Raw genomic sequence first — 15,633 nt, forward strand, 5'->3', positions numbered from 1 at the left:
TTGTAGATTGGGTTAATATAGCATGCCCTACATTCCAATGACCCCTTCTTGTTACATATGACTGTATCTTGACCCAGCATTTGGCAAAAAAAAGCTCAAGTCTTACATAAAAAGGTAATTGATTGTAAGTTGTACAAAAGGATCTGCAAAGGATAAATATATTGTTAACAATCACTAACAAATAGTGACATGTAACTTTAAAATTTAAGTAAATAAACCAACAATAATATTAAAAAATAACACACTCACGGTAAGGCCTTGTCTCGGGTGGTGCTCCACCGGTGGGTACTGGGTAAAGTTTGTGTTGCATAGCCAGCTCTGTCCCTATAGGGGGAAAAACGCTCCGGGTTGTTTGCATTTCTTTAAACCAATCGCAATCGTCCTGGGCGGGGCTAAGCTCCGGACGCGGCAACAGTGGCTCTGCTAAATACTGTCAGGAAGGAACTTGTTTTGGTGGAACATTCGTACCCTGCAAAAGAAAACGCCTCATCCAATATTAAATGAAGTTAACGGTTCACACAATACAGGTACATGAGTTATTTAAATCAGCTGATCCATGGTTACACCTCGTTAGTTCTTACCAGTGTATCTCCGTGTGTACTTCGTCCACAACAATCCCACCAATCGCTCCCAAGACGTCCCAGTAAGAGATGAAATGTCGTAAACATACTCTGTAAATCTTTACAATCATTCACCACGCCTGCCTTGTTGCATGACCCGCGTTCTTTTTTTCTTAATTTCCAGAAGCAAACAGCGTTTGAGAACACAGAGAGGAAATCAAACGCAACATCCTGGAAATGTCCTCGTTGGTCCAGACTATGGTAAAGTTAACCCCTTATTGATGACCAAAAGTAGTTTTAGTGTGTAAAGCTCACTGGTAAAGTTCTAGAATGAGTTGGTAACCCCTTTCAAAGCATGGCAGTAGTATAACAACAATTAAGCAATCATTACAAGTGAACAGCTGAACTATTTTTGAGGACCTTGGATTGGCTGACTGTTTAAGATTCTGGAAGTTTGAAAATATCTCATGCATTACAACTGCAGCACTACCCCGAGTTCCCTGAGTTTAATCTTTTTTACAAGAGCTTCATCAACCTTCAGCTTTTTTTTTTTTGACAAGACAGAAGTTTCAGCATGTATGATTAATAAGATACAAATGTGCAACTGATATTTGATAAATGACTTTGGTTTCATATTCATGATGTACAATGAATATGCAGCACCAGGGGCTTAGGCCTACTTGATTGATCAAATGTATTCCATTCATCACTTATTTTTGCTTAATTAGCATATTTGAAGCAACACCATTAACAGTGGAGGACTATGGGCTATTTGGAAGCTATGATGTATGTAGGAGAGCAGACATACATGCATTCCTCTTTGTCTTATATGAGCTCACATTCTCAGGAGGCTGAATTCATTGTAAATCATTTCTACAGCTTATTATTTAGCAAAAGAAGAGACGAGGTGCTGCATTTAGGTACATCATTTATCACTGCTTTTATGTTTGGGGTTCTTGCCCCTTCTACATTTAGAAAGTAATACCATGTGGGTAAATTGGCAATACGTACAATGCAGATTTCTTTGTGAGAGGGACAGGCGAGATGTCCTGTAATGCTCTTTCTGGGATATTTCTCAGAGGGACGTAATAACCTGAGGACTTTGGGGAGAATAAATGGGAGAAAAGGGAGTTAGGATGTGGGTCATTATAGCTATAAGTTCTAAAGCCCTTCATTAAACACATGAGCTAGTCATTACCCTGCTGCTGTGTGATGAACATTTTGAACCCCCCCCCCCCCCCCCCCCCCCCCCCCCCCCCCCCCCCCCCCCCCCCTCTCCTTCACCCTCTGGTTTACAGGCCAGATGATGCAGAGAATCCATGCTTGTCTGGCACAGGGCGAAGCAAAGTCAGCCACAGTGGAAATGTTTTGTGTGTATCCAAGCAGGCAAATGCGGATGCACATTCACCCTATTAGAGCACATCAGCATCAGGGAGCCGCACGCCAGTGCACGCAACGAGCGTACACTTATCATTATTGGATAGCATGTTTAATGACAGAATGACATAGGATTTGCAAACGCGAGCTAGTGTCAATTCTGCGAAGGTCGGGTTTCACTGCATCTATGATGCAAGTGTACTTATATGCATAATTTGATTTTACTAACTAAGCTATTAGAGCTCATTAAACGGCTTTAAAAAAGGAACTCCAAGCTGGGGGGAAATGTGAACACTTCAAACCGAGAGACATTTCTGCAGCTTTCAAGACATTTCTTAACAATTTCACAGCTTGCTAAATGAATGATGCTAACAGTGAGAATGATAAATGATATATGTGTGGGCTGTAGATTTTAATTGGCTTCACCACATCTAGAGTGATTTCTTTGAGAGAAAAGGTCTGACATGTGACTTTAAACTACATTTTCTCTTATCATTTTTCTCTTTCTTTTACTGAGAGGAACCATACAGATGGGACAGATACAGCCGAGCTTTATCACCTTGCTCTGGCTATCGTAAAGTACTGCGACATATTCACATTTTTCCTAAAAACTGTGTCCATGTGTGAGCATGCAATTGTGCTTAATATCTCTAATAATCTCTCTGTTTAAAACCAAGATTGTGTCTGTGTGTGTATGTGTGTTTGTGTGTGTGTGATTGCAGAAAGCTGCCTGCGTTCTGTAATTAGCCATGACATGTTAGATGTACGGTGCGATTAACAGTGTTAATATGCAAACATCCAAAATGAATTCACATAAAGCATCAACAGAATTATGGGTTTATGTCACTTAATTACCTGCTACAGTATGTGTTACCTGAAGTATATCAGTATTTAATAACTCAGTTATTTCCATTAGAGAGCATTGTGTTTACTAGAAAAAGTGGAGCAGCTGACGTGCACTTGGATTCCCCCCCCCTCTACGATTGCTGACTGCATTCTACGAATCATATTAACCTTATAAAGTTTTCTTTAAATGTAGATTACAGCCATTTAGGATTGTTGTGTACTGACAATAAATCCCACACTGACTTTGACTTATGAGAGCAAATTATGGTCAGAGACAATTCATTTCCTCATGCGATTGCACTGATGAGAGCATTTGTCTTTGGTTAGCCCTAGGTGAATCTCTACTAGATGGGCTGAATCCTCAAATGGACTTGTATCATAAATATGTATATCTATATATCTATATATGATTTGTATCTACATAGAGAATTGCTGTGGAAAAGTCCAAATGAAATAAATGCTCAAAAGAAATAAAAGCTATTCTTTGTCCTCCTCTGTTTGTAAAAAGCCTCACTTTAATTTCCCTTAATAAACATAAACAGCTAACAATCTTCTCATCTCCCCCCCCCCCCCAAGCATTTTGCAGCATCTTAAGGACAATGCTAGCTTCAGTTTAGAATAAGTTGCTCCTCTCAAACATAATGGCCCTACAGACAAATCAGAGGTCCATCGGCGAAGAAAGGCACTAAATAATTTATAGCTTTAATCTGCTCAGTGAGGTGTGTGGTCTCTGACAGTAATTATAAATGCAGGGAGAAATTATAGCTGAATACTTTAACTGCATTAGGAGTCATCTGATGAACAACGTGATTGCCTGCTCATTTCCAACAATAGGGGGCAAGTCGGTGTCACAGCCTTCAAATCACCACCGTGCCCATGTGCTTTTTCCCATTTGCCATCAAATGTCAGTTGGCCGATATAAAACAGAGATTTGATGGGTGGAGGTAATTGAGGACTTGATTGCTTGAAAAGAGATGAATTGCCTAAAATGTTTATGAATTTAGGAGGCAATTATTTTTAATAGCCTTGAAATAATAGAGCTGGAGGAAATATGTTTAATTGTTATGATACCATCTTGCAGCAACAGCAGCGGCGTTCACAGGAAAGCAATAAAGTCTGACAAGAAGATGTATCTTTGACGTGTATCTAAAAGTCAGGAGGTAAAAAGGGGAATGCAGTGTACCGTTCAGTATGAGGACGCTGTATTGAGCTTCTCCGTGGATTTAAATATGATATAACGCTTTATTTCATGGGTCTATCCTTTATTGTTAGAATCTCATTTGGAATTTATAACAGAAAAAATACGATTTTTCCGTGAAAGAAATGCTCACTTTACACCAAAGTAAAAAATGAATTCATTGTTAATTTATTATTTCTAATTGTATGCGCCATATATGTTGAGGTATATGTTTGCATGTGGACAAATTTCACTTATTTGCATGTTCAGCTGACTTGAAATAACTTTAGATTTCACTAAAAATGTATTGTAACATTTTTAATTGGAAGTATATTTTCTATTTTCCCTAATTAGTACCAAATTACCTAATTCTTCTTTTTGTGGCACTTCCAAGTTATAATCAAAAAAGTACCTAATAATTCAATAAAATGTTTCCGAAGGTTGCATGCCTAGAAAATATATTAAGTAGAATTTGTTGGTATTATATATATATATATATATATATATATGTATATATATATATATATATATATATATATATATATATATATATATATATATATATATATATATATATATATATATATATATATATATATATATATACTGTATATTCATTGTCTCCATTAATTAATAGTTGGTCAGCAACAGGGATCTCAGTGATAAGCAAAGTGTTTTGAATCTTATAAAAACAAACTAAAGCTGCTATCTTCATCAGAAAAAAAAATGAGGAGAGAGAAAAAAGATATACAAGCTGTTATCAAATGTTAACTCTTTATTTGAATAAGTAAAAAAAGGTGCAGGTATCACAGGTATCATCTGTCTTGCTATCAGATGTTGTCAGCTCTTATCCTTGTTGCATGAAACGCACGTTGTTTTTCTTCTAAAACATATTTACATGTGAAATATCCTTTTTTTATCCCCAGACAGTCTAATTATTTTGGAATCATGTACAGAATCTAAACTGGTGATTAAACATTTATTAAAGTGCTTTTTTCCCTCTTCTATCATTGCAACACAAAACATCTTTACATAGCAATACGCTGTACAGGGCTGCGTGTGTGTTATCGTGTGTCGGGCTACCTGTTTTAACATCTGCACATTTCTGCAGGTGTACTGTATCACAGAAGTTGGAAAGTACAATTAGTCCATTATTTTGCATTTGAAATACAATTGAAACTTGACATATCATACAAATAAATAGTAGTCATAGCCAGGGCTATTGCATGCAAACATCAGCAATTATGTTTCTTCAAGCAGTAATACATTTCATTACTGGTGATGCAGTGGCGCAGGGTGCAAAAGTATCTCTTAGTGTTTCTTATACAATTTCTAACCAGTGTGTCTTTGCGGTCCATGAAATGTTTTTAAACGTCATAATGATGCACACTACACAAAGCTAATTGAAAAATGAAATATCTGACCTGTGTGTTAAAATAAAAAAGGGAAGAAAAGGAAACAAGTGACAATTACATGAAAAACTACTCCTTGTCCATCTCCACATATTGTGAATGGTTGTCGGGGGATTTGCTGTGAGTTTTACTCAAATGGAGTTTGACTGCGTGGTTGCTGGCAAATGTCCGACAGCAGAGCTTACATTTGAACTTTGAGTCCATGTCCTCGTCCGTGACTAGAGCCTCTGAGGCCCTGACACCGAGGGCCTTCGACAGTTCGGGCTCCTCTACCTTGGTCTGATGCTCTACTGGCATTTTGCACATGTCTTTGATTTGGAACCCGAGATGGGATTCCAGATGGGAAATGAACGAGGCCGGTGACCTAAACTGGGAAGCACAGTCATTGCAGTAGAAGATCGGGTGCCCGGTGTCCATGCTCTTCAGAAATTTGGTCCCTCCGGTTTTCCGCAGTTGGTATTTTACGTTTGCTAACCAATGGCTTATGGTGGTCATGGACAATCCGGTGAACTTGGAGATGTGCATCCGTTCCTGAGGCCCGAGGTCTGAGAGTAAGTATTTCCCCTCTGAGGTTTGGAAGAGGCTGGAGGCGAACTGAGCTTGCAGTATGAGAAGATGGCGGGGATTCCAGTTTGACTGTCTACCTTTACGCTTGTGGATGGAATACACCTCGGCAGACACGTCCTCAAAGCGCCTGACATCCGATTCCAGTTTCATCGTCGGGATCCTCGATGGTATGGAGGGTTTCGGCGTCGTGGCTTTTGGAAGAACTTTAACCATATCTGCGATGTCGGACAGAGCGTATTTCTGGGGCATCGGGGTGGAGGGCTGGAGTAGAGAGGAACTCTGCTTGCTGTGTTTAGACTTCGTCAGGTCTATTGGTTGGTCATCACTGACAAAGAGAAAGGGGTTATCAGGCCTCTTTCTTATAGCATTTCCAAGCATTAAAGCTGGTTTCTCGCTGCTACGGTTAATGTCTGCAAAAATAGACTGGGTGTGGGCCGCTTGTTTATCTACCCTTGAGTTACTATTGGGCTTATTGGCTTTGCCCAGATGATTGTTTAGAACTGACTGCAGTGCACTAAGAGGGTTTATGCCAAGTAGAGTTGGAGTGTCACTGAGAGGCTCTGAAGTAGTGCCGCGTCCATTGCTGGCAGAGGGGCTCGGTGTCTTGCCTCTGTCAGAGAAATCTGGGCTCAACTTCCCTTTGATCGCTTCACTCCCCTCATTCATACAGTCTGCATCAAGCTTTGAAGAGGAAGAGGAATCGTCCTGACAATCGCTGTCATCATTCTCCAACAGATCAAACTTAATATTCTGACTTTCTTTACCATCGCTAATGCCAACCTTTTCTTTTTTGATGTCCACGTTTTGATGCTGTCCCTGGGGAGCCTCAACTCCCACAGCACCGTGGTAGAACTTCCCCTTTGGGGCAATCGGTCTCAGCTTGTGGTTAAATGTCTGCTTTAGCTGAGTAGGAGGAGATGCTGAGAGAGGGGCGCTTTTGATGATGCCGGAGAGCTGATAGGCAGCGTGAATGCTCGGGTAGGCGCTCCAGCTCGGTGTCCCTGTTTGAGCTTTATTAATGGCAGAGGCCACTGTGTTGGCTAAAGACTTAAGAATGTCCCCTCCTCCTCCTGAGTCCTGTTCAAGATCCTCCTCACGGAGATAAGGGTACTTAAAAGTCCCATTGCCTCCCTTTTGATCCTCACTCTCTTGCTTGTCATCCTTAGCTTCAGTTTCTTCCATTTTTTCTGATGTACCTTCCCCCTGGCTATCCTTCTCACAGGTCCCGGGGGAAGGATTCTTTGGAGAAACCTTTTCTCCCTCAGTGTCACTGGCAGCAGGCTCAGCTAAACCCTGGATCTTTTCTATGGCCAGGGGGTCAAGCGCTAACTGTTTACCCTTTTTAGAGGCTGAGTTTGTGACTTTGATGAAGTGTCCGGTAACCATCATATGTGTGGTGAGTTGCTGAAGGGTGTCATGGGAGCTTCCGCACTCCATGCATTTAAGAATCTGAGACTTGCACGTCTCGAACTGCCACGTGTAACTCGCTCCGTTCTGATAGCCGTAGCGATTATTGTTAACATTTGAAATGGCGGCGGCCCTTTGTGCCTCGGTGTAGCCAGATATACCAGTTGTAGAGTCAGGGGAGCAAGGTCTCACCGTTTCAAAGGCCCGTTTCTTTGTCGGTGGCAACAATTTGGGTGTGATTACTGGGATTGGCTCTTTCAAAGGCACCTTTTGGTAATGCTTAGTTTTAATCATATGGACGCTTAAATCCTGCAGTGAGTCAAAAGAGTGGCCGCAGAACATGCACTTCAAAACCTTTTGTGCATCCTCTTTTCCTTCCATATCTTGGAAATTTCGTTTCCTAGATTTAGAGGAAGAGGCGGAGGAATTACTCTGTTTGCTGTGGTTGTTGTCCTGGTAGTGTCCACTCTTGTTCATGTGGACAGTCAGCTCCACAAGAGTGTCATAAGCGGCGCTACAGTCCTTACAGCGAAATCGACTGGCCCCTGTGAACACTGAGCCACAGGGCTTGGTGGTTTGCCTGTACAGGTGGACAGAGCTAAAGAGGTTAGGTTTGGATGCAGGTTTTGGGGAGAGGGTCTGCTGAAAAGTCTTTGAGAGCGCATCCTGGTGCCAGTCAAACTCACTCTTGCTGCTTCCGTTGGTGCTGTCACAGTTGGCTTTGCTGGTGTTTTTGCCAATTTTCAAGTCCATCCCTATTCCCGTCCAGTAGGAATCAGAAAGAAAGTTTGCATAGGCTGCCCTCATCTTCTCCAAGCTGCCGCCCGTCTCCTCTTTATGTTTGGAGCTGGGGCTCTCGTCATCCCTCTTGCTCTCAGGTGGCGAGGATGTTTTGAAGTCGGAGAGTCTGTCACTGGTGTCGCTAAGGCGTGACTCCAACTCGGCCTCTTGATTGGAAAGGACACTAATGGGAGAGTTCTGGTTGCTATAAGTGTTGGTGCTCTTGTTGTCTAGCTCTCTGTCCTCGGACACTTTGGGGCTGGTCTTCTCCGAGCATTCCTCTTCAGTCTGAGTGTCGTTCTCATCGTCTTCCTCGGGGATGGAGTCCTGAAGAACACCGTCTTCATACACTGGAAAAGAAAGAGACATGGAGGTTAATGACACTGGCCCACACTGTAAAACAACAGTTTAATGAATTTCATTTCCAAGGTACAGTATTTAGAAACAAATCCACATACAGCATCAAGTATATACATTTTTGTGAGAAGTCACAGAAGCCATTTAAGACAACCTAATGGCGGCTGCTTTGTGCTTGGGGAGGTTGGAGAGTATAGCTGGACATAATGTCTTTACTAACAGACTGCTGCTGGTGTAACAGCACCATGTGATTCACGACAGGCCATTGACTTAGTGCTGTGCCCAAGGTTTTTCTGGCTTCAAGTTGAGATGTTTACAACAATCATTGGCCACTGAGTGACAAAAGGAAATTGATTCGTCTGGGGCCTGCTAAGTGTTATTGTAAATGACCTATTCCGTAGTGATTATGGACGCCTCAAAACTCCAATGAAAATGTAAGCCTTCTGTTGTGGAAAACATCTCGGCTTGCCCGAAGAAATGTGTAAAGAATGTCTTAACATAAACTCTAAAAGGCTCATCTGAAAAAACAATGAGAAAAGAAGACATGTAGCCATTTAGCAACTTTTTAAACATGTTGCAAATGTGAATCCTGATTGAGATGTTGATCATGCTGGTGGAAAAGCTGATTCAATTATCATGTTAAAACTAGACAATTAAAAAAAATAAAAATTTAAAAATTACTGGCAATCTGTCACGTCATTATATTTTCCCCGACAGTCTCATAAACAGCAATTACTTCTTTCATTATTCACCTGTTCACTCTCCCAACTCATAGAGCACAAACATTATTGCTTCAATTAACAGATAATTAAACAACAGTATTTCTAATTGACATATTTCCCATCATCCAATTAGTGGAAACTCTGACTCAGCACAGAGGGCTTTTCACGTGGCTGCAGGGTCCGCTCAACAAAATATGAACACAGCCACAGATTAAAGTGTCTTTTCAGACAATAACTATTCCAGATTATTCACAATCTAAACAGCCGGCAACCCACACAACGATATCACAATCAATGCCTGCATATCTTTTGAAGACATCCTGCAGTAAATGCAGTTTGTCAGTGTTGTCCCATATCTGAGACATTTTCCATCTCACAGTCATGCTGGAAAATGTGCATTTAGGAGAGACGTGGCAGATATGCTCTGAGTTAAATATGAATAGGACATAACAGCCCAGTCCAGGCACTTATGCATTTCATGTGGTTAATATTTCTCTTCTGAATAGAGGGCACTCCATGAGGGGGATGGCTGAAGCTGAGCACTCAGGAGTCCCACACTGGGCGGCCCATAGAATGTCTTCCCTTTTTTGCCTTCTGAAAATACAATTTTTTTTATTTATCAATATTTCAGTGCCTCAAGAGAAACCCTGGAGGTGAATTGCCTGCCAGCTAATGGATGGAGATGGGATTCGGACTTTCAAAACAAACACTGAGAATGGGGCCTCGTGAACAAGAGCCTACACACACAAACACAAACCCACATCCACACATACGCACACCCAAGTGCCCCAATGTGCTATGACCTTGATCCACCGCAAGAGAGACGTTTTGATTTGCCAACCGAGATCGGTGATGGCCTCCAAAACACCCTTGATGCTTAGGGAGAGAGTTGTCAAGAGCACAGAGGTATGTTTTATTTATGGTTTTATATATATAACATCTACAGTGAAGGAGAAAACCAATGGCTATGACAAGCTCCAAGTTGATGTCCTCTCTCTTAAAAGTCGTCACTAAAACAGAACGACTGGGAAGAACGCACACCAAAGTGGGGAGATGAGCATTTTTCCAGCCCAGTGATGGGATGCTCCTATTTACCACCATGTGAAGGCTATTTCCTGCATATGTTATGTAGCTTAGAATTCACCGATACATGCAGTTCAGTTTCCCCTACCCTCTGTGTAAGATAAATGGCTGTTTAAAAAAAAAAACTAAGTACTGCTTCCCGGAAATAACCACTTACATGTAGTTATATCAATTTTAATGTGAATGTTTGTGCCTTATCGTGGTATTTGAGGGTGGAAGTGACAGAGATTAACAGCTGCCCTTCCTGCTGTCCTACGCCTTTCTATCAGATGCCCTAAGTAGCAGGCATCCAGAGGCACCAATTAACCTTCTGGCAGGGATCACTCCAAGATACCCACATGTCTAACTCTGCTTCTCACACCATTTGTAACCGTGCTTTGCCAGCTCTCAGTCTTCCAAAGCACTACTGCCGTGCCAAGCTGCATTACCAACCCATACATTATCAGATTCACGGACAATGCCACAACAACAGACAACACCCTGATAAAAGGTCATTATGTTACACGAGAAACAAGTTTGTCAAAGAATACAGAATACACTGCAGATAGGCCTCATCAAACATCATTGTTCAGTGTATGAGCGGTGCGTCAGCTTGCAATCAAGACTGAGAGTAGCAATTGCTTATTGTCAAGCGCATTCTTTCACAACTTTCACAACAAGCCCATAACAAAAACATAGGACATGCCTGCTTTGGAAATGTTGTCTGGGAGTCCAGGCAAGGCAACTCCCTGCCTAACTAGCCTTAGACAACAAGAGGCTGGCATGCCTGGCGTGAGATTTAGCATGTCATAAACTGCTGTAAAGCCTCCAATCTGCGTCACTACAAATTTATATCTTCAGACAGAGATATGCAAAGGTCAAAAAACCTGAGGTGTCCATCATAAATCAGGCAGTTGAAGTGTTTATAACCTTTATCTGTTAGAGAAGACTCTTGGCATAGCAAGGCCTGGATTTACAGAAGCAGCCAAATGCCGTTTCCTCTCACATCTAGAGAAACCAGCTAGCTGTGTAAGAAAGAGATTACATTTACTACATTCACTGCAGCCTACTGTCAACTGGATCGCTGCTAAAGCCTTACATGCCAATATATTTACAACTTAACTTTAAGCATTAGTATCTTCATGGAGTACAATCCCGTCTCCCTTGTGTGTGTGAGTCTTTTCAAAATGTGTCAATCATTTTAGAAATGTGTGTGCCAGCTGTTAAAGGGCATTTTGTTTCCAGTGTTAACATGTCAGTAGAAACTTTTGTAAATTTGAGAACATCAACATTTATCCCTCGGAAGGTCAACATTTCCTTCATTAATCTGACAATCTGAGGAGTTTAGCTAATGGACAGCTGCAATACCCAGCGCAGGACTTTGAGAGTATCCGAGGTAACACTATCTTCGGAGAAGATTGGGTAATTCATAGGTGCCAGTGACAGGTCTGCACGTCTGTGCCACTTTCCCCAGCGCTCTCCGGTTGTCTCAAGCTACAGTTTTTGCTGCTCGCAAATCAATATCTCTTTTTACTTCTCATTGATTGCCTTGTGGTGGGACCGACCTAAGCAGGACTGTTATGACATTTCTAGATTTCCCCCTGTCCTTGGAACAATCAATTACACGCGCATGGCAATCAAAACCTCTTTGCAAAATGAACCTGCTCCATGACATTTTCATCTCCTGGATTTATGCCATGTAAAGAACCCAAAAAAAAAGAGGAGAAAAAAAAGAAAAAGGCAGGCCTGCTGGATAGGTAGAAAGATACGCTAACAACGCAGGTCAGGATCACTGAACAACCTCCAGGCTCAGTAACTATCATCTGTTTCTTCTCCCTGTTTTCACTCACATCATGGAAGCAATGTGCCCAATTCATTACATCTGTACATCTTAAAAACACTTAGTCACCGTGCTCAATCGTTGTTATAAATAGGTCTGTAATGTCAGTCAGAAAGTACTCCGTGTACAAAACATAATTCCAAAGTTGTGAAGCTTTTTGCGAGGTTGGAAACATGGTGGCGTGTTTCTAAAAGCCACAGTGGTTTGTGATTTTCTTCCAGCGAGCTATCATTAGAATGAGACACACGTGTCACAAGGTTTAATATTTGACAGTGATATCTGACTAACTCAGTGAGAGGTGCACGTCAAGATCAAATAGATGTATTGTTAGACATCCTGATGATAGTCTTGATGACACATCTGAAGTTAAGTCTGAACGGAATCACATGAGGAATGGTGAAGAGCTAATTCTGAGCCCCGGAGCCATCTGTAAAGATCTGTAAACACCTCTCTTCATTGTTCGCTGTCAGGAAACCGTCTCCCCGAGCACAAGGACACTGCAGAGTAAAGAGAGAACAATCCCATTCAGACTGCTCCCTTTGACAAACTTTGTCTGGAGGTTAATTGATATCACAGGATTAAATAGTTTTTGATTTGCTTTAAAATAGGATTGCGTCATTAGCTCCCACCTGGCCCATCATTCCATTTTGACACTTCTAAATGACGTCCTTAACAGACTTCAAAACTCTGCAGTAGAGCCCGACCGATATAGTATATCAGCGGGCCGATACTAGGCATTTCATGATATATAGGTATAGGCATTTATAATGGATGCATTTTTTAATTGAAAAAATTACAATTTTTAATGACAAATAAATGATTCTGATGAATGAATATTTAAAAAAATAAATACAGACCATGTTTTGAGCGTTGGCGTTGCATAGTCTGTCCACCAGAGGACGCTCTACAACGTCCCTGTTGGCAACACTGACTTTGTTTTTGTTAAGGGGTTTTTGTTTAAAGGACTTTGAGTTTCATCTCTTAAGTTTGTATTTTTGTACATTTTATTTACCAGACCTTTATTATATTTTGATATTCCTCTGTTCTGATGTGACAAGAAAACATATTATTATCATATTATTTTAGTGAGAACTACAAATAACTAATGTTAGGGAAATCGGTTTATGTTTTGTAACACGTTTCTGGATTTTATTTTTTAAATGTACACGGTCACTGAGTCCATACCATTACATGGTTATTAACTGTATTGTGGTATACATTCTGGAGAAAAGGACAATCCATATGTTAGGTAATGCAAAGTGGATTTAAAAGCAGCCATGAACAAAGTGGTTTTGTCACATCTTTCTGAGGCTTTCACTACAAAACCACGAGACGGAAAGACTCATGTTAATTTTTGTATGCATGAAGGAGATGTTACTTAAAGTGCATTACGTACTTCACTAAACACAACCTATTCATGCAGATAAATGCCTTGCTTTCACACACCCTCAACTTTAATATTTTATAGTCTAATATAATCAAATAAAAGCCTGCAGCTCAAAGAGGACACGGACAACTTGAGGACAGATTGTGAACACAGCAATCGGCACAATGTGCTCAGATGGACCTAGAGCCAGATTAATGACAGGATCGCAAATATGACACCATATCCTGCCATCTGGCTGTTCATTTGGGCAAAAATGATCACAATAATTATGGCAATTAATCAAAAATGTTTTCCCAACCAACATTCTGTTAACTAAAAACACAGAACTTTGGAATGCAGACACACCAATAAACACACACAAAAAAAAAACATCCAAAGGCAGCGCAGCAAAGCCTTTGAGCATTGGGGTATTTCTATGCAATGATACAAATGTGGGAATTTCTAAAAGTCTGTCTATGCAGGGACGCTAGTCATGATATTTACTGAGCCACAACCGATTGCCCTGCCTTAAGCTCCAGGAACCCCTTCCCGCCGTGATGTCACCGAGCTCCTTTTGATGCCTACTAGAAGCTTCTGCTCCGAGACGCATCAGTCGGCCCGCTGCCTAATTGGAAGTGAGCTGTAGGAGAGCACTGCAATCTGCACTCCAGCACCTAAGTCATCACTTTGAACGTGCCACAGCCTCCGCATCACATGCAGCGTGCCTGGTGTTGCATCTCACCAAAGGGTCCCCTCTCAGCACCGGCGGAGACAATTCTACACACAACATTCCCAATCTGTCTCGCAGACCTTCACCAGACCAGCAAGACAAAGACAGGTGCATCCTTGCATTCTGTGTACTTGATAGTATTACATAAATGGACAGAACCAGTCTTAAGAAGCACATTTGTTAAAGAGTCGGTACAACTACAAATGACGTAGACCTTTTTATTAGGTACACCTGTACAATCTAATGCAATCCAAGACAACAGCCTAAATAACCTTAATAATAAACATTTAACTGAATTGACACTTTGTAAGAAGAGCTCATCATCGGCATAAATGTAGAATTTGTGTCAGATGTGTCGGATTGACGTTGCATTACGCTGTAAAGCTGTACCTAATAAAGTTCCCAGGGTGTTTTCAGATAGGCAAGCAGATGCTTTTGGTTTCATTGTCAAGGTTTTGAGTCTCTTTTCAAATCTGCAATAGTGGAAAAATAACTAAGTATAATACCGAAGAACAATTTTGAAGTTGTTCTACTTTACTTAAGTAAGCTTTGTGGGTCGGGTTTTTTAATTATATTGTAAATATATTGCACTACTTTCACTTAATAGTATGAATACTTTTAACCCTCATGTTGTCCTCGGCTCAAATTGTCCCGTTTTCCTACATCAATGTTCTTTTTAATTCCCCCAAATAACATGATTGATTCCACACAACGCTCTTAGGCAAGTACAAATCTCTACTTTCATTCATTTTGGGGTTTCTTATATAATTTTATAGCATTTGAAAAACAAATTGAAATGGTTTTGAAATAGTATTGTGTAAAAGTTGACATATTCCAGTCTGTGATTATCCATCAACATCCATTCCTTTCATTTTAGTCTAAATAATGCCTTATTTTCTAACCTAAAAAAAACCTAACCAAAGTGTTGAATTTCAATTTTGACGGAAAGATAACAACAAGGGTTAAAATTACTGAAAATATGTGAGATCCAAACTAAATTCCACTCCATTGAGGAGGCAACGTATCTTTCAAAATATGGGCCCAAAAAATCCAAAACTATGTGCATGGCTAGACACCACTAAAGATAAGTGAGAAAATATGGGTTTGCTTCTTTTGTAATTTGGGTGAACAAACCACTGGCTACTAAATCAGCTGTATTGTGCGGTTGTGTGTCAGCAGATAAAAATATACGTACAAAGCTGTTTCCTATTTGTCCTCTTCTGCTAACAAGGAAAGGTAAATATAAACAATTTGGGCAAGCATGTAGGATAACATTACAACTGCAGAGGCTTAAAAGCCTCAGTGTATATTTGTCAGATTATAGATGATCTTTTCTGCCCTGGCTGATACAAAGTTCCAGTTGGTGGAGCAGAAGCAGGGCGGCTTCAGCTCCACTGTGTTTTCCACTAGCGGCGGGGGGGGGGGGGGGG

General features: G+C 40.9%; 1 protein-coding gene across 1 annotated transcript in view; it reads right to left on the bottom strand.

Annotated features, from left to right (window-relative positions):
• Positions 1-4,841: 4,841 nt before the first annotated feature.
• Positions 4,842-15,633, bottom strand: part of LOC117947912 (teashirt homolog 2) — a 42,226-nt gene continuing 31,434 nt past the window's right edge. Inside the window, exon 2 of the mRNA XM_034877270.1 lies at positions 4,842-8,476. Within this exon, the coding sequence (XP_034733161.1) occupies positions 5,442-8,476 (3,035 nt within the window). The 3' untranslated portion in view covers positions 4,842-5,441. The remainder of the gene's footprint in view (positions 8,477-15,633) is intronic.

This window comes from Etheostoma cragini, chromosome 7 (genome assembly GCF_013103735.1).
Source record: "Etheostoma cragini isolate CJK2018 chromosome 7, CSU_Ecrag_1.0, whole genome shotgun sequence".
NCBI classification, from domain to species: Eukaryota; Metazoa; Chordata; class Actinopteri; order Perciformes; family Percidae; genus Etheostoma; species Etheostoma cragini.